Genomic DNA, 22,509 nt, shown 5'->3' with positions numbered 1-22,509 from the left:
GGGTAGGCAGGCTCCAGGAATGCTGGACTCCTGGGCTTTGTGCAACAAACACAGGCCAGGGCTGTGGTTTTCCTAGCATCCCAGCGTGGTGCCCAGGGTGGTTAATATAGCAGCTTCTGAATTTGCAAACAAGAGTAGGCTCCAGGAACTATTCCTTAAATCCTTCGCGTTGCTAAACCCAAATCATACAAGTGACCACGATGGCCTCTGCTGTTCCTGGCCAGGCTGATATGCTTCTCTGCTATTGTGAGTGGGTAGAACCTTTCTGCACTTTACTTCTCATCATTCTCATAACAAGCCAGAGATTCTATGGGGGGAGTTATTCTCCAAGTTACAGAGGAGAAAACTGAGGCTCCAAGATGAAGTTATTGCCCCCAGGTCATTCCAACAGGAGGTGGCAGGGGTGGGCTTCAGACCCGGCTGTGTTTAATCCAAGACATTGCCTTTCTACAGAAACTGGGTGGTAGTGTTGCTGGAACCTGGTGTCACCATGTGTGTGGGGGGGCAGGGCGGCGGGAGGGTGGGGGTGGGTACAGGACAAGGGAAACCGGCTCTAGAGATCTCACTGAAGTGCAGCTATGCCCTGCCTACAGGGATGATCCCCTGAGGGCCAGTAGGGGCGCCACGGTGGCGGGGCTGGGGACAGTGAGCCTTCACTCATTTGTGTGTTCAGCACCCCCTCAGCGAATCCCCTACTTGGGGAAAGATACTCTGCCAGGCGCTATAGGGTGAGGAAGAGCCTACTCGCAGATATTTTTCTCTAACACACATCTTCCCATGCTTGTCCCTGCTTTCACTAGTCCCCATCTGGCCACCTGTGTCTCCAAGATAAATCACAGGGACCTGGCTCACAGGGCCTTTCCTGATCTGACTCCAGCTGACTTCACCAGATTTTTCCTTCCCTGGGCCTCCCACTTTTACCCCATTCTGTGGCCCAGTGGCTCTCAGCTAGGGGGCAGTTTTGCCCCCCCCACAGAACATTTGGCAAAGCCTGGAGACATTTTCGGTTGTCACAACCAGAGGCAGCATGCTGTTGCCAGACAGGGGTAGAGGATGCTGCGAAACCTCCTACAACACACAAACCAGCCCCCATCACGACAAATTATTCAGCCCTAAGTGACAGCAGCGCAGAGGTTGAGAAACTGTTCTCTGGTTTTAGCAACTTTGGGCACTTCCTGGGATGTGCTGGCATGTTCCACGTCCATCTGCCTGGAATGCCTTTCCCCTCTGGCACCCTTGGGGAACCTGATTCATCTCTGAAATCCAAGTCGTTTTCAGTCCCCTCCCCCAGCTCTCCATTAAAAAGGACACCTTGTTCTTTCAGGCTGTAGAGACTTCTACTGGAGCCTCTGTAACTTTCAGCACACGCCTGTTTGAAACAGATGTGCACCCCCCACCAGACCATCAGCACCCTCAGACAAGGACCTTGACATTCATGCCTGTCTGTATCTGTAGCCCTTCTTAGCCTGGCACGGAACATGCTTAACCCACACACATGAAGGGGTGGGTGGATGGGGAACTTGGCAGCATGGAGCCCCTAAGCAGTCTAAGGACCAGCATTGGCTCTTATTCCAGTCTGTACAGGAGCCCACACATAGCAGGTTGCTTGGTGAGTTTGTGCTGAGAGTCTATGGAAAGGAAGACACAGTACTTCAGGGTGAGCCAGGAAGGGCTCGGGCTCAAGGGCAGACTACACAGTGGGACACAGGGACCTCTAACCAACACATCAGTGAAGGTTTCCTGAAAGAAGTGGTGTCATGCTGGGTCTTGTGAAGGGGACCACGGGGGAAAAGTAGGTCCCACGGTGGGGGAAACGCAGAGACACAGGCTACAGAGTGGCTTCTGAATGGCCTTGGGTGCTAGCAAAGGCTTTTGAACTCTACTCTGGCTTCTGGAACTGAGGCGTTCTTAGCATAAAGGTAACAGGATCAAAACAGTGCTTTGGGAAGGCCACTCTGGGGTAAGGTAGAGAACCTTTGGAGGGACCAATTGGGAAGGTGATGGACCAAGGAGGAGACCAGCTTTGGAAATCAGAGGAGAGAAGAGGCCCAAGCCACCACAGGGAGGAAGACGACGGGGCTCTGCCAAGTGGGGAGACCGTTTGGGCGGGACAGTATGGCTGGGGCATGTGGGGTGAGGTAGGAGACACCCCAGGGGAACAGGCTGCTCTGGGAAGATGGCGAGTGGCGGTGGAACCGTTGGTTTGGGGTAAGCAAGCACTGTCCACTGGGGGGAGCCATTTGATCAGACAACCGCACTTTGGAGACTGTGCTGCCTGTCAGCTAGGGTGAGCTTGAGTGCCTGCACGTGTTAGAGCGGCCTCTGCTCTGGAGGAGGCCCAGCACTGACAACCTCTGTTGCAGAGGAGGGTAGGATGAGGGTAGGATGAGGGCAGTTGGGGCAGTGGGAAGAGAGGCCCATCGCTCCTTCCCTGCAGTCACCCTGAACACCAACGCCCTGGCCAGGTTCCTGTGGATGAAGTACTCCCTGTGTGTGGAAGCACCCCAGGAGGGGCCCCCTTTCATTCCAGCCACTCCAGTACAGCCAGAACATTGTCTTCAGGATTTTCTTAACAGCAGAGCTTTTATGAACTCATTGCCCTTTCCCTTTGGTGTAAGAACCTCCCAACTGTCTCGGGGAAGAGCGTGAGCCATTGAATCGAGTCTGTGCTGATGTCTCACTGCCTTCCCCACAGAAGTGGGGTGCAGTCCACGTATAAAAGTACAAAAGGTATTAAAGCTGTGGTGAAGAGCACAGTACAGTTGAAAACATGGGGCCCCCTGGGCCCACCCCCTGACATCTGTTCACCACTCTGCTCGCTCCTGTCAGCACCCCCGTTCCAAGATGTCCTGCCAGCCCGTCTGGACTCTGCGGGTGGCTGTGCCAGCCCCCCTTGAAGCAGAGACTTGGGGCCCCCACACGTGCCTCTCTGGCCTCTTGGCCATGAAGAAAGTCATCTCCAGTCCTCAGGGTTGGGAGCCGCCAGGCGAGAGTCGTTCAGCAGCTGGTCCTGGCTCAGCATAGTCTGAAAGGACACGGCCCAAGGGGTAGTTGAACAGGGTTTTGGTCAGGGCTGCCCTGTGGCAGCTACATGGGAAGCAGTGGGACACATTGGTGTGGTCCCATCTGACACTAGCACCCTCTAAGTTCATGAGATCCAGGACCCCCACATACTGAATCAGAACAGACAGCACTATCAAGAATATGCGTTGCTCATACCTTAGAGGTAAAATTGCTATTTCAAGACCACCAAAGGCCTACTAGTGGTAATGAGGGCAAGGTTGGGTGCATTCATTTCAGTGTATGAGCCAAAAAAAAAAAAAAAGTTAAATAAAAATGGTCCCATTTGGATTCAGGGAGATCACCCTGCCTCCCCCTCTACTTCAGTCTTGCCCTTGGATACAGCCTTCTTAATGTGCCTCGATAGATAAGTGAAGGACAGTGACAGGAGCCTCAACATGGACAGATGATACACCAGTGGGCTCAGTGATGGGACCATCCAGGGGCTAATGGGCAGTTGAAGGTACAGGGCCTCAAAAATGTGAATCTTCGCTGTGGATGGTCTTTTACTCCCAGCTCTAGCCTGCCTACAAAGAGGATATTATGAGCTCTGCTTTACAGATAACTAAGCTGGGGTGTGGAGAGAGAATGCCTTGCCTGAGGTTCCAGAGTTAGTAGGAGGCAAAGCAGGGCCTTGAACCAGATTGGCCTCACTCCAAAGTGGCTCGCTCCTCGCCAACACCATGCTGCCTCCCTGTGATACAGCTTGTCCTCATGAGGCACATCAGGACATGTCCACATGCCCATGATATCCACAAAGTCAGAAGCCTGACAGGAAATACAGGTGTCAAGGGTGGAGAGGGCAGAACAGTGTCCAGCAGGTCTGAGATGAGGCCCGGGCACCAGGCTGATAGGAAGGTGACCCAGAACTGCCGAGCACTGTGGTTTCCTCACCAGCCCTGAGCCTGGGAAGACGACTGAGACCCGGCACACTTCAGCTGGTTTCAGCTCAGGGCCCAGGACCTGTCTCAGTGCCCCTAGCAACTCAAGGCCCAGCTCAAGGCCCAGCAGCAGGCCCATGGAGAAGCTTCTGGGCTGCTTTCTACCACAGAGCTGGCTCTAGCTCAGGCCACCACGCCTAGCACCATCCTGCGGATTCCTGGCAGAGGCACTGATGACACAGGTTCAGGGTGGGGTGGGGGTCTCAGGCCTTGTGCACCACTGTACCAAACTCACGGGGCCACCCCGGCACCTGTCCTGCTGTGGAGAGAGGGGTCAGAATCCTACCGTGAGACGGTGAATGTCTTGGGAGAGGAGCCCTATCTGCGTCACAGTGCCTTCCGAAGGCGCCATCTGTAAAATGGGCGGCAGCCTGGTCAACACACGTGGACTCAGCTTGTGATTCACAGAGATGGCATGCAAGTCCTGTCCTGGGGGAGTGGGCGAGGAGGGGGCCAGGCCTGAGGAGTGGCAGGTGGGCAGAGCACATGCTGTTTCTGTCCCTGGGAAGGGCAGGGCTTCTGGTCTCCCACACAGCCGTGCGCACACACTCCTTTGGGCCACGCCAGCACCGGCACTGGGGGCACACGGGAAGAGGGCACAGATGGCCTGTGAGAAGCAGCCCTTCCCTTCCGCACACGCTCAGTGCTCCAGCTAGCTCCAGGAGCAGGGAGCAGCAGGGATGAAGGCCTCGGGATGCCAAATACAACCACGATTTCCGGTGCCAATAGGACCCTGGACAGGTACAGGTGGGCACCTTCAGGGAGCTGCTCATAGACCTTCCTCACTACCAGGGGCCTCCCTCGACCCCTCCTCCTCAGGTAACGCTGGTCTGCTCCTTCCTTAAGCCTAGTTAGACACCGTAGATCTAGAAGCATCCTCTGAGGGATTTAAGTACAACCCTTCATTTTCTAGGTGGGAAAATTGAGGCCCACAAAGGGACACAGGCCTTGCCTGAGGCTGCACAGAGATCTAGTGATCTAATTCCATGTGGGGTTTGCGAACAGGCACATGCAGAGATTCTCTCACCAGAAGACTACAGGAAAAAAGGACCCAAGCCTGCCCTGGGGCTCTATGACAGCAAGGTCCAGGTACCCGTCCTAAGGAGCACCTGTCACTTAGTGTCCTGGGTACTGGGATCAAGCACCAGCCATGCCAGCTGGAGAGTTTGTCCAGTTCTCACTGGTTGACTTCAGTGAGGGGGGCGGGGGGACGGCGGCAGGAGGTCATGGCCTGTGGTCATCGACCATCCCTAGGGCTGCTGGTAGTTTCAGAAGCAAATCTTGGCATTGTCTCCATCTGGGACAGAAGCAGAGTGCCCTCAGTGGGGCCATCAAGCCCTGCCCCTGCCGCCAGACAGTTACGATGCCACTGTTATTCTGCAGACGAGGTCCAGGGGACCCGGCAGGGCCAAAACCTGCCCCAGGGCAAACTGGAATCTCATGAGCAGGAATCCAGACTGGCAAGATGTGTCTTTCCCTCAGTCCCCGTCCAGACAAGGCCCATCTGGAAGAGCCATTATCAGTTAGCCAGACTCTAAATCAGGAGGACAGGGCTGTTCCATTTCTGCCAACAGACAGACCAACCCCCACGCTGGTCATGGGCCCAGCCAGGCCAATAACAGAGAAGCTGACAAACCACACAAAAGAAAAGAGGCTGTTATCAGCGAGGCCACTTTCTTGTCTCCCCCCACTCCCCCCAGGTGGCTCATGCCTCTCAAACAGAAACCAACTTTGGGGTCTGCATGACAGATGTGACCTACAGTCAGCACAAGGCTTTCCATGGCTTCATAGAGGGAGGTGGGTGGAGCCTGAAGTGAAGAGGCCACGGACCCCTCTGAAGAATACGGGGTCCCTCCTTGCTCCAGCCCCCTTGTCCATGACACTTGGCAAAGGCCGAGTGCACCTGGCCAAGGACTGGCACGGTGCCACCAGCTCTCAGGCCATGCCGTACACAGCACTCCCTCTCCAGCTGTGCCCAGCTCTCATCCCCCAGTGAGGTTACAGCTACACGGCCCTGTTTGCTTTCTACATAAATATTGTCTTTATTACCAGAAAGAAGCGACCACCTCTGTATTAAGGCACAACACAGTTACACCATCACTGTGGCAGAAATCCCTGCTGCTGTCCCTTGGATCTCAGCCAAGACTCTGTGGCCACAGGCCTAAGGCACTTGAGATCGCCCCTCAACTGGAAGCACAGTGGAGGGCCCGAGAGCCAAGCCTCTGGGAATCATCCGTGACCTCTGGACCAGTGTCCAAGTTCGTGTGTTTCCACCGGTGCTGAACATGGCCATTAAGAATTACAAAAATATACAAGCATCTTTGTGTCTTTCCTCCCGAGTCCACCTCTGGCAACAGTCCCCAAAGCCTGGCCCCTTAGCAAAAGTGCAACTCTGTACCCTGGCCACCCTCAGAGTTCAAAGACACTGGCCTGGGGTACACAACAGCTGGAATGTTCTCTGCGAGGCATGCACAGGTGCAGGGGGTGAGGTGCAGTTATATGGTGACACACACAGTGTTACTGTGAAGTTCTCGGGTGCACAGAGAAGACAGGTAACAAGGCCATCAGCTAATCTGTCCCACCTGGTCCAGCCCATCCAGTTCAGGGGCATCGAGGGGGCTGAGGGCCTGGTAGCCACTGTAGACCCTGTGACTGTCACCAGCACTGTCGCTGGGCTCCATTGGGCAAATGTAGTCTGTCGATTCATCGAATTTCTTTTTTCTTATGTTTCCAAAATGTGAAAATCCCAGTTTCCTTGGCTAAAACACAACAAATGCGAGATTATCAAGTCAGTGTGCAGACAGGACTCACAATATGGTTAAGAGCTGGCCCATGAGGAAAGGAATGAGGCAAACTACTTCTGGAAAAGTTCTCAACAAAATAGAGCTCCTGGCTAGGGACAGGCAACAGATAAATGATCTCGAACGAGGAAGGAGAATCTTGCTCCTTCAAGACTGTGTGTGAGAAACCCAGGTCCTGCTGTCCCATGAGTGACATTCTACTCCCCCCCCCCCCGGGGGTGGGGAGGCGCCTAGGAGCTTCTAGAGGGTGCTGAGGCGGAGGACCCGTCTCACACAGCTGCTGCATCAGCTGCTCGCAGCGCCCCCTGCCCTGGGGAGGCCATGCTGGAGAGCCCCAGTGGCCCTTCCTGCTTGCTCTAGCTTCACCCAGCGCTACTTCTGCTGGTATCCCCCAGACACACTTCTGGTCCTGCTCCCTTGGGGAAGGAGGTCTGTGCATGACTTGTAGCTAAACCTAGGCATCACCGTGCTGCTGGGGACAGGGCCAGCCTGGCCTCCAGAGATTCTGTCTGTGGGTCTGCAGTCTAAGAAGGACACGGTCTGAGGACAGTGCGGCTCAGGCAGTTTCTAACGGGCTTTGTGAGATTCAGAGACCCCCAGTGAGTGGTGCTGGTGCCTGTATAATCTCCGGCCCCCTGGACCGCTGTGTGTTGGCCACCTCCACAGCACAGGCAATCACGGCCAGTTGTGAACAGGAGCACTCCCTGTGTTGGCAGGACAGCTGTTGTTCTTTTTTAATGGTTTTATTTATTTGGTGGCAGGGAGGGGAAGAGAGGGAAGGGGACAGAGGATCTGAAGCAGGCTCTGTGCTGACAGCAGAGAGCCCGATATGGGGCTCAAACCCATGAACTGTCAGATCATGACCGGAGCCGAAGTCAGATGCTTAACTGACGGAGCCATCCAGGTGCCCCAGGACAGTTCTCAGACCCCATGGCACACAGATGAGCCTGACTGAAGGGAACTCAGAATCATGAACTCATCTATTTGCAAGATGAGTCAAGGTGGCATTGGGGTAGAGGACAAGTGCCAGCTGCCTGAGAAGAGATGCTTCCTGGACATGGTGTCTGTGCAAAGAAAATCGTACTCTCTTCCTTGGACCCGGGTATGGCAGGGAACTGGCCTAACAAACACGGACAAGGAGACCGAGCTCTCGGGGCAGGACCCGAGAGAGCCTCCTCGTCTAGGCGGCACACGCTGGTCTGGCTCCAGGCACTGGGCCAAACTCAGTACAACATGGGTGCTAGAAGGTGGGCCCCTGTGACCACCCCAGAGAGGGTCTGGCAACTCACCCGGACTTTGGCTGTGGTGGTCAGTGGTGTGTAAGCCGGGGAGGCCATTTTCTCTCGCTTTTCCTGTTCAGCCTCAGGACCAATCAGGGCATTGAATTTGGTGGTTAGGTGACGTCTGAGGAGCGTCTTCTGCGGTGGAATATTGAGAAGCATAGCCAGGGTGTCCCCAGTGAAGCGGGGCTCCAGGATCTAAGAAGAAAGCACAGACAGAGCCACGCAGTGATGACCACAGACGGCTCCAGGTGGTGACAGTGAGAAACAGGCCTCCGTGGGCCCAGGGGTGCCTCCAGAGCAAGGGCTGAAGCTTATCCACTTGTCCTGTATCCCACTCCCCTCTCTTTTCCTGGCACAGGGCCTGGCTACCACATTTGTTGACTGACAACCTCATTTTCACAGGCCAGCAGAGAGCTGTGACTCTTTGGATAAGATGGTCTCCCAGGGTCCACTCTGACGTCCGAACCATCCCTTCATTTCCCCACTGGCTTTACCACTTGACAGATCTGAGTGACCATCATGATCATATCGTGGCAAGCAGGAAGTTACATTTCGGTGGCCAGCCCCTCACTTCCCCAGCCACTGCATCACTCTAGGTACAGTCTGACATGCAACCCATTTGTCCTGGGAATCCTCTGGGTCTATTGCTACGGAAGTTCTTCCAGAAACCATCCTGTTTCCATGAGGTATGTTAATTCCCAGTTGCAAATTATCAAATATTTTGAGATTTCAATTGATGCAAGCAAGGGCTTCAGATGAACTACCAATATTTTTTACTAGGATTTATGTCTGGCCATTGAGAAATAAGTTTCTGAATAGCCCAGTTTATGCCAAAGCAGGCTAAAGAGCCACTCACAATGAGGCCTCCATGGACACCACTCCCACGAAGATTGGGCGCGTACTCCGCCAGGTCCACAGATCGCAACCACTCCATCACCCTGTGGTTAGACCACTGTACAACTTCTGAAGGAGAAACGTTACTCTGTGAGAGGGAGAAGGAGAGTGAAAAAGTTAGGTCTAATAGGTCCTACCTGTGGTCTTCTCTGGGGGCCAGCCCCTGCGAATAAGCCTGCCCCAGATGCCTGACCAGGAGGCAGCCCTCATGCCCAGAGACCCAGGCAGCCATCCCAGCCATCCGAGAGCCTTCCCAGTTTCCAAGTAGTAGAGCTCTCACAGAATCTTGCAAGCTCTTCTACACTGAAATATCTGATGGCACAGAATCCTGAGACTCCCTAATCATCTGGTTAATACTGGGACCAGTGAATGAAGGCATGGAGTCATTCATTCAGTAATTCAACAAAACTTTAAAGAGGACTATCATTTACGAGCCAAGTGTTTTACAGACAAAAGATCTCCATGGTGTGGCCAAATGTTTTAGGGGAACACACATTAAGACGCTTATACCTAAGTGGCATCTTGGTCTTCAGAATGTCCAGCACCGTGCCTGACACACAGAAGGCATCCAAAACATATTTGTATCCGACAAAAATGAAATGGAAGGTAGGGGAAGGAGTTTCTAATCCCTCAGGAAGCAGAGTTAATCTTACAGCAGGGTTATACTAGATCCTAGGAATATAGCAGACAGGGCCCAACAAGCACTCTGAGGTACATAGAACATTATCAGGCACTTCTCCAGAATGAGGGTTGCTGTGTTTACCTACGTGACTTCTGCTCTAGCAAAACCTGTGCAGGGATCCCCTGTGCACCTGGACTGGAGGTCAGTTAATTTCATATCTGCAAGTAGGGGGATCTGTTCTGAAACGTCTGGTTCCTTTTCTCCTCCGTCTACTTTGACCCCATCTGTCTGTTTTGCTTTCCCCTCCTTCTCCTTTGCTCCACTTGCTCATCATCTTTGATCACTGCAATGGCTTTGAAAGGCTTGCTGTTATCGCCTCTGGCCCTGAGCATGTGTCCCCCCAAGAGCGGTGGGAGCTTGGAGGTCTAATGTCCGTTGTGGGACACAAAATGCAAGCAACGGGTGTTTGGGGCACCATGTGGCACTAGCAAAGGGAAGAATCCTAAGCGCCCTGGTCTGAAAGGCAGCCATGTTGCGCTGAGGTCATTCTTGTTTTCTCACACCCAATCGTGCACGTGTCCTGACTCAGGGTTACCGGGATAGGTACTGTCCTGCCCTCACCTCATCAGCTGGCCGCCGGTGTAGGCAGTGGGGGTTGAACTTGTTGACATGTAGCACATGAATGGCACACTTGATGCTGAGATGATGGAGTTGGCTCGTGACTTTTAAGAAGAGGAGATCATTCTGGAAGAGAAATGTTTTGGTTAATACACCCGAGTTTCCAAAGTGACTAAGATCCTTAAGTTTCCTTCCCAGACCACACACAGACAAGTCTACCACATCTCAGGAAGGGGCATGTGGACACAGCAGCTTTTCTGAGCATGGTATTCGTACTCTGCTACTTCCGACCTCTTCTGTGATGAACAATACTATTTAAAGACCCTAAGAATATGAGGGAGGAGGTGGAATCAGGTTTAAAATAACTGCTGTGGGGATACCTGAGCTGAGTGCTTACAGGGACAACTGAAACACTGAAAGGGAAAATCCTCACCACAGTCAGATATTGTAGCATTCGCCCATCAACTCTGGATTCATGAAATTGATCTTTGTATTGGGGTAAGCCAATATCATCAAGCCAACCTACAGAAACCAGAAGAAATGGGTGTGTTAGGGCTCATAAGAATGGGAGACTATACATGCAAATAAATAAATAAAAAGCAGCAAATCATCATCTTGAAGCGCAGCTGTATTCCCCATGAGGTTTAGTAATCTACGTGCCTTTCCCAAGCAGACTGCAGTCTGTGAGCCACATACTCCCAGGGAAATGCTTTTTTACCCTTAGGAGCTGCTGGAAACATATTACATATACTGCCTGTCCTTACGTGTCACCCAGATGTGGTCGAGCAGTGCGGACTTCTCCTCCTGCTTGGTGTTGATGGCTTTCACTGCTAAAACCAGCTTCTTCCGGTGCAGAGGTTGCTTAATTCCTAACTCCTGAAATTGAAAGATGAAGACAGATATGAAATTCCAGCTGGCAGTTTGACCCTCAGAGGGCATCATGGAAGTCCACCTGGGGACCCCTGCACAGTGCAGGGGATCAACCTGCAGTGACAGAGGAAATCTCAGACTCTTCCACCCACCCTCGTGTGTGTGTGTGTGTAAGGGCAGGGGATAGAGAAGTGGGGGCCTCACCTCCCCAGACATCGGTTTGAGGAGAAATGGGAACCTCCTTCCCAGGGCTCAGCCCTTACCTTTTCCATGTCCTGAGGGGTAGCTGACAGTAAAGTGTGGCCAGAAGTCACCCACTGCCTGGCAAAGATCACGTACTGACCCAGGCCGAAGTCCTCCAGCCACGCACACACACGCTCTGTGCTCCACTGGGCAAAGGGGGCACCGGCGTCACTGGGAAGCAGGAAGACAACATGTCCCTGTTAGTGGGAGAGCCGGAGGCTGCATCTGAACACAACGGAGCCACATAAAAAAGGGAACTAGGTTTTAAACCATCCCAACATGGGGTCTAGTTGTACAAAATTCCACTATAATTCTCATTTGCGGTAGACTCTAGAGTTTCCTTTGATAACACCTGGTCTGAATTTCGAGTCTGCAGTGACTGTCAGCAGGGGCCAGTTCTGCGATCCCCGGGAGGCTGTGTTTACGCGCCATCCGTCCACTTACTGGGCACCGTGTGCCACAAGCCCAGAGTCACGCTCCATTTGGAGGACGATCTACAACCAACCATGTTATTGACAAGATTTTTGTGGATCAACAGTGTTTTTAGGGAAATGTATAGAAAACTAGGAGAAGGGGGTCAGTTCTCTAACATTAAAAAAAAAAAAACATTAAAAACAACTTCTAAACAACTAATCCTTTCTTAATGAAACACTAGGGACATTCACATTAAAGTCAATAAAAATAATGTTTTTAATCAGGACTAATCACACTGGTCTGAGAGTGCAGCCAGTTCAGGAAGAGAGAGAAAGGAGGATACAAAGTAGAAGGAAAAGCAAGCCACTCTTCTCAGATGAGGTAACTGCCTACCTGGAAAATCTAAGAGAACTCAGTAAGGTGGTTACTTATAAGACATATACATAGTATTTATGGGACTTACAAAATCCATAGCACAGATACTAACATTTTTCTTAAGGTAATTTAAAAGTCCCACTTATAGCAACAAGAATGCTAAAATGTCCAGGAGTTGCTTTTACAAGCAATGTGTACGTGTTGTGTGCTGGGGCGGGGGGTGCGGTGGGGGACAGTGCAGGGGGAGGTGGCGACTGTAACACTCAACTGAGCAGCATCGAATCATGAATAAATGAAGAGCTAGCTCATGTTCCTAGACAGGATGACTGGGTATTACAAAGCCATCAGTTCTTAAAGACATTAATTTTTCATTTAAAGTGTGACTATAATGGTACACTCAAAACCTCAATGGAGTCTGGGGCGAGGGAGGTTGACAAAGCGACTCTTATGTTCATTGGGAAAAAACGAAGCAGGATTTATGGAATGTAGAAAACCGGAGAGCCTGTAAGGTTCCTTCCAGAAAAGTACCCCCAACACACTGGTTAAAAAAAAAAAAAAAAAAAAAAAAAAAAAAAAAAATATATATATATATATATATATATATATATATATATATATATATATATATATATTTGAATGCCTGGCTGAGTTATTCTTAAAGTGAAAGAGTTAGAAGACCAGAATGACAAGAAAATGTGATTCTAGGTGCCTTGGGGTAAACGCCAGACAACTGGGAGTCTGGAACCTGGATTCTAATGGGACACGAGTAGGTATAGATCCAGGTTTTGTGAGACCTAGAACTTACAAAATTTGGGGGGCCCTCTAAGAAAAGTACAAAATTTGAGTATGGAATTGGGGACCAATTCTCATTTAGGATGAGAAATCACAGAAAAATTATAAATTTAATGAAACTGAAAAACATTATGAAATCTAGGCATATTTTTATTAATTCCTTTATGAGTTTGTTACCTTTGTCGATATATTCCATCCCATAAAAATCAAGAAATTTTCAGTTTTCCAGTGTGCTCATATGACTCACTTTATAGGAACAATAATCTAGGAAACTATTCACGGATTTTGTTTGGAATTTATCTTTTGCTTTCAACTAATTACCATTTTTGGTATGATCTGGAATTTTGTTGTTGTTTATTGTTAATGTGAGAATACTTTCAATTTCAAATGTGCATTTTATCACTTTTCTTTCACATTCTATTAGTTTTTTATTGCATTCCTTTTCTGGTTTCTGGAAATTGGTAAAAATGGGTATTCGATATACCAGAGGAATATTTCAGCTCTGAAGGAAAAATAAGTGTTTTTGAGATAATTTGAAAATCTCGGTCTTGTACACATGTTCAGAACCTTCTAAAAATCTGGTGCTTGTCTTCAGCAGAATTCCCATGTCCCTCTTTGTAAATGGTCTCCACCCTCCCAACCCTGGGTTGTTCTCACAGTAGCAGACCCTGATTCTTCTTCACCTTCTTCCCCCTTCCCAGCCCTGCCCCCACCCCAGGTTCTCTCAGTTCCGGGGTCGCCCAGGGCCTTAGCTAAACAAACTTTTAAGTCATTTAGAGAGGACAGAGAAGGTACCTTTCAGACACAGCCAAATCCCTTGCTTTACTGACATGTTCCGAAACATCTTTCCAAATCGCAGTTTTTATGCCTTCCCAGTGAAAGAGGGAGAACATATGAAGTATAAGCTTCGTTAGTGCATTTCTGCCTAGACAGAACTTCTCTTTTCCCTAAGTGTCCAAGAGAACTGAATCCCTTGCCTGGGATTTTGCAGATCTAACAACTGGAAAAAGTTTTCACAGAATAGCTTCTGGTTTTATACACCTGAAATGTTTCTTTTCCACAACCCCATACTTCTGATACTGAGTGCCAAAGGACACATTTATACTGGGACTCAATCTCCAACTCTGCCTTTTTATATCAGAGTGCACGTTCATACTGGGACATGATCTCCAACTGTGCGTCTTTGTATCAGAGTGCTGGGCAAACTGGCACATTGGGAAGTAGCAGTAATCCTGGAGCCATTTTTATATTGGACAGCTAGTCAACTAAACATGAAGTGAGTGCAAACCACATACGCACATCCCAACAAATCCAAACTAAATGGATACCCAAAACTCAACTTCCCCTTAGCCAGGTCCCCAAAATGCCCATGCTGCTCCAATGTCATTTGACAGAAGGCAATATGTAGACAATGGGAAGGTTGGAGTAGAGTTGGCAGTCCCAAACTGGACGTGTTAAAATACCTTAGGAAAATTTTGCGAAACCCATGGCAACACCAGCACATTGACTAGACTCTCTCTAGATACTAGAAGACACTCAGGTGCAAGTAAAGGACCTTGAAGCTAATGCTTTCTCACATTCAGGATAAACCTGACACTGACCATGAATACAGGAGAAAGGCAATAAAATAGTCTGATTAGAAACCTTCATAAAGCTACAGTTTCAAAGGCCAGTAGCCTCAGGAGACCAACTCAGAAAATCCCTGCACAAAGATGAGATCCAGCCATGTGATGGAGTCTGCCTGACTTATACATTACACACTGCTGCTTTTTCTTGGAAAAATAAAATTACCTTTCACCACATACCAAAATAAATCCCTAAGAGAAGATGTGAACACAGTTTTTTGCTCAGTTAAGCATCTGACTTCAGCCCAGGTCATGATCTCGGTTCGTAGGTTGACAGCATGGAGCCTGCTTGGGATTTTTCTCTCTCCCTCTCTCTCTCTGCCCTTCCTGACTTACCCTTTTTCTGTCTCACTCAAAATAAATAAATAAACTTGAAAAACAAATCGTCAAAAACATTTAACATGGAAGAAACCACAAAGGAAAAGTTCATGAACCTCAGTTTAAACATAAAAATTCCATATATCAAACTGTCAGAGAATAAAGTAAAATTCTGCGAGAAGCCTAAAAAATAATTTATCACAATGAGACATAGCTTAATATCTTAATATAGAGAGAGCAGACAGAAATTTGTCAGACAGACACTAACAAAAATGGGCAAAACAATGCAGACAGCTCAAGAAAAATGACAAACATATGCAAACGAAATTAACAATAAAAATGTAGTATTTTGTGGGTGTGACAGGCACCCCTATAGCAGTGCCTCCTGGGATGCAAATCAGTAAAACCTGATACCAGAGGAAAAAAGACAATAAAATTCCTTCTTCTATAACCTCAGAGAGGAGTCCTATAAAGTGTCACTATCAAATATGATACTTAAAAAAGAAATATTTCATTAGGAAAAGAAAGAGATTGGGGCTGGAGACTTGCTGTAACAAAGTGTTTTTCCTACAGGGATATTGTTGGCGATATTTTATAAGGCTATACTGAAACATCTATAAATACCAGCGGACCTTAGCTTCTATCAAGTTTCTGCTTCAGAGTAATAAAGTTCTTTCTTTTCTACCGGCCAACACATGTTGTTACCACCAGCACTGGTAGCATAAATGCAGCAATCTCCTCAGGACGTCATTTTCTTTCCCTTCATCATCACTGTTCCGGTTAACAAAGCACAAAGACATTCAAACAAAGCAGCTTTGTGGGTGGAAATGCCATTTTTCCTTCAGCAGAGAAAGTTCCTGACTTCGGTTACCCCATCCCAAAATGGTTGCCCAGAATGGCAAAATGGGCCCCCTAACTATGCAGTCCTATGTTAAGAAAAAAGGGCTGAAGGTCTTAGAAAATTTCTTCTACCCCTGCCAGTGATTTCCCTTCAAGAATCAACCCTAAAGAAATTGCCAGATTTGGAGCCAAGGTTCATCATTCAACCTTACTGCAGATTGTTTTTTCATCTCTGAAGAATCAAAGATGTTGAAGTCTACATTTAAAAATTGCTAGTACATTGGAATGCTCTTGGAACATAAAAGCTTTCTCTGGCTCACTTTTTAAGGGCTGTGAATTGGTCTCTGCCTTCTCAAACCATGTCCTTAGATTCTCCTGCCTTGGAAAGCTAGCATTTACTGAGCATTTACATTTGATTAGAAGGGTAAACACCAACACCCTGATCCTCAGAGAACAGAAACAGAAGTCTACATACCCTCACACTTCTCTACAAGGCACCTGGAGAAGACGTCTGAGGACGCCACCAAAGTGCGAGTGGATGTGGAAAGGCCCCGTGTGAACCTGCAAAGCCTATAGAAGCCTGAGGGTGGTAGGGTGGGGGGAGTGTGCATTGGTGGGTTCCCTTCCTTGGGGGTACAGGTCTGCCAACAACATGATGCTTTAGGGAAACGTTCTTTGCTCATCATTGGGATCTAGGCTGTATTGTTTCTGAGACTTGATATCTGAGTTGTGCACATCTTACCACCTGCACTCGGCATTGGTGTGTGGTAATCTCAGAGGGATTAAATATGAGAGTTAATGTTACTTTTCACTGGTCAGATTTAAAATGGCACAATCCAGTCTTGAGGAAGGCCCCCAGAAGCCTGATCTTGGCCAAATAACTCAGACTTTAGGAGAACATCGCTGGAGACAATACACTGTAGAAATTGTCTGCTGGGAACAGAGGATATGGGAAGGGATTTTCCGAAAACACAGGAGTAAAGATTTGCCTGGGCAGATCTGAAGGGGGGCATGCTTTCTCAGAATAGGGTGACCTAAGGAAAGGGGGTAAAGCTAGTAACTGGAGGGTATCTACTAGGGCAGTCCAGGAAAAGTGTAACTTCTTTTAATGCTTTTTCATTTGGGCACGATGGAAGAGTCATGTGAAAGTTCCCATTTTGATTCCAGTGCCCCATACCCTCTGCAACCCCCTTTAGCTAACACCCTTCAGCAAACTGCGGTGCTTTGTCTTAGGAGGGATAATGGCAACAGGCCAACACCCTCCTGTGGAGGTCTGTGTGGGAGGGGGACTGACCCAGAGAGGGGTGGGAGACAACGCCCTTTCTCAGATTTCCTAGAAAAAGTGGACCCATGAATGGCAGACCACTGATGCTTGGGTTAGATGGGCAGTGGTGCATGTGATCCTCACAAGAACCTTAAGAAAATACTTCTTTTTACCTCTCACTTCACAAATGAGGAAAATGAGGCAGAGAGAGGTTATATAACCTGGTTGAAGGCTCACAGCTAGGAAGTGGTTGAGCACATTCCAACTCGGGTCTATAATTCCAGAATCTGTGCTCTCAATGGCTGCACCAGTGTGCAAGGCACAGAGCTGCTGAGGTCCTCAGGGAGCCCGGAGAGCCCCCACCGGCCACCTTGGTTTGTAGGGAGCCTTTTGCCTTTACCTTAGTGTACCTGTAAAACATGAGCAATGTCTACTCGTGCCAAGTGGGAAAGGTTGAAAAGTTTTGCACTAGAAACTCCTGCCTTCCACCTCTGGAGCATTCAGCACCCCCTTCCCACTCCACCCTGGAGGGAGGTTTACCTTTTCTGACCCTTGGAGTCTCTGGTCCTAGAAAGCCTTGGCCCTGCGGTTGCCCGGAGCCCACCGCGTCGAAACTCTGCCATCCCCGGAGCATCAGTGTTGAAATTTCCTGACTGAGTTCTTCGGATTCTATGTGGAGAGGAATCCATGGAGACTGTCAGGGGACGGCCTGAGAGCATGCAGCCAGTGTACCAGCCCCCTACACAGGGCCACAGCAGCTGGACCCAGGACTCTCCACAGCACTTGTCCCCAGTGCCTCCCCAGAGGTTAAGGATCATGACTTGTGACAGCTCCCCAGACCCAACCCCCATTTTAATTCTGCCTCTGGGTTTCAGGGCACACCATGTGGAGTCAAAGTGAGGAATGATGCTTGGTAGGAGGCCCCAGTTTCTGCCTCATTTCACAAACTGAGTCAACTGGGATGGCAAATCTTTCTTAAGACACAGACTGACCCCTCAGAAAAAAGAAATTGGTCTCATCCAAGTGTCTCTCCCAAAGTACATTGTAGCGTAAACTACAGAGAATGCACTCAGGGTTTGTGGGACAGACAGATGCCTGGAATGAAGGACATGTAAGGCAACTGCTACATTTAATGAGTGCTTTCATAGTTCTCTTCCTCCGGGGCCTACAAGATAACTCAAATCCTTCTAATGACCATTCTGTTTTTACTGCTGTTTCAACATCTGATTAAACAGGGGGTTATGCAGTTCTTTGCCCATTCAAGAAGAATGCTAATTCTAAGCAATGTAATTATAATCACCACCACCAACTTACTTTCCCCAGAATTTCCTGATGCCTTTGGGGCTCCGTTTACCATCTGGCGTCAGGGGAGACTGGGGGCTTGAGTCAGTGCCCGATGATGTGGATGAGAGGTCATTGGCCACAGCAGTGTCATCCCAACCACTTTCTGTGTCTCCTGAGATGGGAAGAACAGAATAGTGTATCAATGAGAGGAAGGAACGGGTCCTCTGGAGACCTCCTCCCCAGGCCCGGGCCATCCTTCAGTGGGAGTGGGGAAGAGTCTGCCCTGCTCTGCCTTCAGGGAAGCACTTTACATCCAGATCTCAGAGACCAGCAGGGGGATCAGGCACACTCCAGGTTCTCTGAGGACTGGCGAAGTTAACGTTTCAAATTTGGGTGAGCTAATGTCTTCAAGTGCTAAAGGTTTTGGGGGTCCAAGTACTTATGGATAACTCCAACAAGGAGCTTCCTCTTTTTCCAGGGGGAGATGCGGGAATGCAGGCAGGAGGGGGACGTGGCTGAATGTTCCAAAAGGGGAGGGTGTTAGGGTAGGGAAACTAGGGCATCTCACTCTCCACCTCACCTGGAAGGGTACAGTACCTAATACGGGGGCACTGACACTCCGGCCACGATCTCCAGCCAATCAAGAAGTAGAGAAGCCACATGAAGAAGCAAGAGAGGCCAAAGTCCAGCCCAACAGAGTTATAGGGAAGCAAAGAAATAAACAAAAGAGTCATCGAGCAAGAGAGAAAAACTCAAACAGAAAGAAAAACAATCCCATGAGAAAAGAAGGGGGGAACAGGGGCTGAACTTGGCCCACAGGGTCAGTGCAGTGAATGGAGGCCTCACATGAGGGGCCAAATACTCCTGGGGCCACTTCCTGGCAGGCTGAGGTATCCACACACACACAGGGAGGGGGGGACAGTGGCAGGGGCTGATATACTGGGCCACATGCACCTCTTCTCTTGTGTGGGTGCCAGTCTGATCACTTAGATCAGACTAGAATGGTCCAAAGCCTTTCCAAGTCCAGAGTCTCCGTATTACTAGGACACACTCATTCAAGAGCTTATTTGGAGTTCCTACAGCCAGAGGCAGAACTGGCCAAGGGCAGAAGCTGACACATGGGCTGGCTCAGGGAACAACCAGGAAGGAGAGGTTGGGTAGGGAGAGCTCTGCAGGGACCAGAACGTTCCCTCCTGGGCTCCACTGATCTGTTGTTGTTGAGGAAAGATGGCCTACTCTGCATGAAAAGCAGCAAAGACCTCCATGGTTCCAGGCCCTAAGCACCAAAACGGTACCTGTGGATGGAAATCCTTGCCCATTGGCCACTGACTCCATTTCCCTAAGGAAACACTCTCCCTTGGAAGAGCACATAATATCATCCTAATGGTAATAGGGAGGCTGCAAGAAGAAGGTGGAGACAGGAGAGCAAAGATCAGGATGACAGAGGAGGAGGGGTGGAGTGAGGGACAGGAAGGGTGCAGAAGGGGTCTAGGAGGGAGGGAACAGAGGAATGATGGGATAAGAAGGGCCAAGAAAGGAAGATTGGAAGAGGGAAAATGGGGGTGGGGTGGAGTGCTTGCGGCTGGAAAGAAAGGGTGGACTCCCAGCCTGGGTTTCTGGCACTCTACAGTGTTTACCAAAGGAAATAGTGTGCCCAGACAAGGAGTCATTGTCTCAGCAAGTGACGCCACCCAGAGGGACAACTTATCTCGTCCACCCAACCCCCGCTCCCACATTCTCCAACCGTGGGTGCAGGGACCTTGGGCAATAACGGAATGTGCCAAGGTCACTGCTCCAGGGGCCACCAACCCCAGGGCTTGGACACTCACTCAGCCTGAGCAGGCTTCCCCCTGTGGGGTCGGGCTGTGAGGCCATGGGAGTTGACTTGGCAGCCTCTCCATTGGGCGTAGCTCCCGAAAGCTTCCCAGGTAATGTGGGGTATTTGTGCTCTGCCAGGAAAGGGCCGTCCTATTGGAAGGAGAGAAAGAGACATGTTGAGTCAGCTTATCAGGCTCAAAATCAAACCCAGTTAGGAAATCTCTGGATACAGGCACCGCTTGGCTTTCTAAGGGCCATTTTTCACTCAGGTCAACTCAGAGACCTTTCAAAGATCAGTCAGTCCCGGAAAGGGGACCAAAGTTCTGAGAAAGGGCCATGCAATGAGACAGGACAGAGTCAAGCCCAAATCCAGGGCCGTCTGCAGCTGACTCCAAACAGGAAGTGGAAGCATCTTGCAAAGGAGGCCTTTGCCATTTGGCCTAATGCTCGGAGGCTCAACGAATTACAGCCATGAATTATCCTTTGGGTGTTTTGAATATACAAACCCAAATTCTAATAAAAGTATACCTATTATATATATTGATAATACAGATCATATATATTAATTATATCTATATATTACAATAAGTTATTTTGAAAAATAGCAGATTAAGGCAAAGTGAGAAGGTACGCACAACTTGGGAGAGAAAACAGACCAGGGGGCTCCATGCCAACAATTCCCTTAGAAACTTAGGATCATAGTTTGCCCGAGGTTCAGCCCCGGTGCAATGGGCTTGCGCACGCACCCCGGCCATAGAAAGGGTCCCAAAGAAACAAGATAATGTAAAGGGAAACAAGTGTACTTATTTGGTTAGGAAGGACAGAAGGCAGTCAGAGAAAGACAAGCACCATATAATTTCACTCATACGTGGAATTTAATAAAACAAATGAACAAAGTAAAAAAGAGACAAAAGAAACAGACTCGTAACTATAGCCAACAAACTGATGGTGATGAGAGGGAAGGTGGGTGGGGGGATGGGTGAAATAGGGATGGGGATTAAGAGTCCTGTCATCATGGTGAGCACTGAGTATCACACAGAAGTGCTGAATCACTATATTGTCTGCCTGAAACTAACATAACACTGTACATTCATTATACTAGAATTTTTTTTAAAAGAAGGGTATAACGCCCCCTAAACCCACAAACCTAAGGGAAACCCAGTCGAATGCATGTCAGTAAGAACAGAAAATGAAGCAACATTACCAAGGAAATCAACTGTGGATTACTTGATCGGGCCCAGAAGAAAAGTAATACGCAAAGTTTGGATTTCACAACTGACAGGTCAGAAAAGTAACGGAGGGTTTAATGGCTGAGACATCTTTTGAAGTTTCATTCAGTTAGAAGCCAAATGTCCAATGAATTTCTGAATTCAGTGTGCTTATAAATACATCATCCTAGAAACTGTTTGAAGTCTGATTCCCTCACTGAACATGGAGTGGTAACCCCTTACAAATAAATAAACTCAGAAAGGAGACATGTGAAAAAAGTAGACTATATTTCCAAGGTATTCTTTTTGTTGTCGTTTTTAAGTTTATTTATTTATTTTGAGAGAGACAGAGACAGTGAAAGTGGGAGAGGGGCAGAGAGAGAGGGAGACAGAGAATCCCAAGCAGGCTCCACACTCAGCATGAAGCCTGATGCAGGACTTGAATTCATGAAACTGTGAAATCATGACCTTAGCTGAAACCAAGAGTCAGGTGGATGCTTAACTGACTGAGCCACCCAGGTGCTTCTTTCCAAGGAACTGTTCAAGAACTGGCTCGTGAGGTGGAAATAACCAGAGCCTTAAGAGAGGGACAGTGCATGCTTTTTACATTCACGATGACCCACAAGGTAGAGACTGGACCTGATCATACACTGGCAAGACCAACAGTTTCCAAATGCTAGTCTGTGCACCAACTGCTCCACAGTTAGCTGGGACACTAATGAAAACACCAGAGGTCTCGGGTGTAACCGGTCCTGGGAATCTGCCCCTGTGGGACTGTACCCCAAGTGTCAGTATTTTTAAACTAGCGTTTGAGATTACTCTGATGCACAGTCAGACCTAGAACCACGGACTGTGGGGAAGGCAATGTTCAAAAGGTTTCACCAACTGTGACTCTAGGTTCCCATCACAAAAGAAATATGGAGCAAGGAAGGGCTCTCAAAACCAGATTTCTGGTTGCACCATCACATATGCTCCCCGAAGACAGGGCAAAGACGACCACGGCCACAGATGTGGGCTGCCCTGGGTGCTTGATGGGAGCTGGGAGGAAAGGGACAGACCCTAACTCAAGGATGGGCCATGCAGACCTGTAAGAAAGACAACAAAGGAATCAAGAGTAACAGAAAGGGCTCTCAGCTCTGTTCACCCAAGAAGGAAACCTGGGAAGGAAGTGCTCGCTGCCAGAGAAGGTCAAAGTCAGGATAGGCCACAGGAGGAACAGAAGAATAAGACTGGTTGTGG

At 49.1% G+C, this 22,509-nt stretch overlaps 1 protein-coding gene across 13 annotated transcripts in view; it reads right to left on the bottom strand.

Moving 5' to 3' along the window:
* Positions 1-2,564: 2,564 nt before the first annotated feature.
* The window catches only part of PPFIBP2 (PPFIA binding protein 2), a 143,950-nt gene continuing 124,005 nt past the window's right edge, over positions 2,565-22,509 (bottom strand). For 6 of the 13 annotated variants that reach the window (XM_030331823.1, XM_030331828.1, XM_030331829.1 and 3 more), the window contains 13 exons: positions 20,074-20,212; positions 18,842-18,874; positions 18,275-18,416; positions 17,501-17,629; positions 11,353-11,503; positions 10,984-11,095; positions 10,653-10,741; positions 10,223-10,345; positions 8,942-9,067; positions 8,092-8,280; positions 6,584-6,760; positions 4,288-4,353; positions 2,565-3,025 (listed from right to left, as the gene is read on the bottom strand). In XM_030331823.1, the coding sequence (XP_030187683.1) occupies positions 2,954-3,025; positions 4,288-4,353; positions 6,584-6,760; positions 8,092-8,280; positions 8,942-9,067; positions 10,223-10,345; positions 10,653-10,741; positions 10,984-11,095; positions 11,353-11,503; positions 17,501-17,629; positions 18,275-18,416; positions 18,842-18,874; positions 20,074-20,212 (1,548 nt within the window). In that variant the 3' untranslated portion in view covers positions 2,565-2,953. Of the gene's footprint in view, positions 3,026-4,287; positions 4,354-6,475; positions 6,761-8,091; positions 8,281-8,941; positions 9,068-10,222; positions 10,346-10,652; positions 10,742-10,983; positions 11,096-11,352; positions 11,504-17,500; positions 17,630-18,274; positions 18,417-18,841; positions 18,875-20,073; positions 20,213-22,509 lie in introns of those variants that run through there. The other 7 variants (XM_030331825.1, XM_032595118.1, XM_032595121.1 and 4 more) reach the window with 3 other exon arrangements.

The sequence above is a fragment of the Lynx canadensis genome, chromosome D1 (genome assembly GCF_007474595.2).
Source record: "Lynx canadensis isolate LIC74 chromosome D1, mLynCan4.pri.v2, whole genome shotgun sequence".
Taxonomy (NCBI): domain Eukaryota; kingdom Metazoa; phylum Chordata; class Mammalia; order Carnivora; family Felidae; genus Lynx; species Lynx canadensis.
The sequence above is the reverse complement of the archived record's forward strand: the minus strand, read 5'-3'. Positions and strand labels throughout refer to the sequence as shown.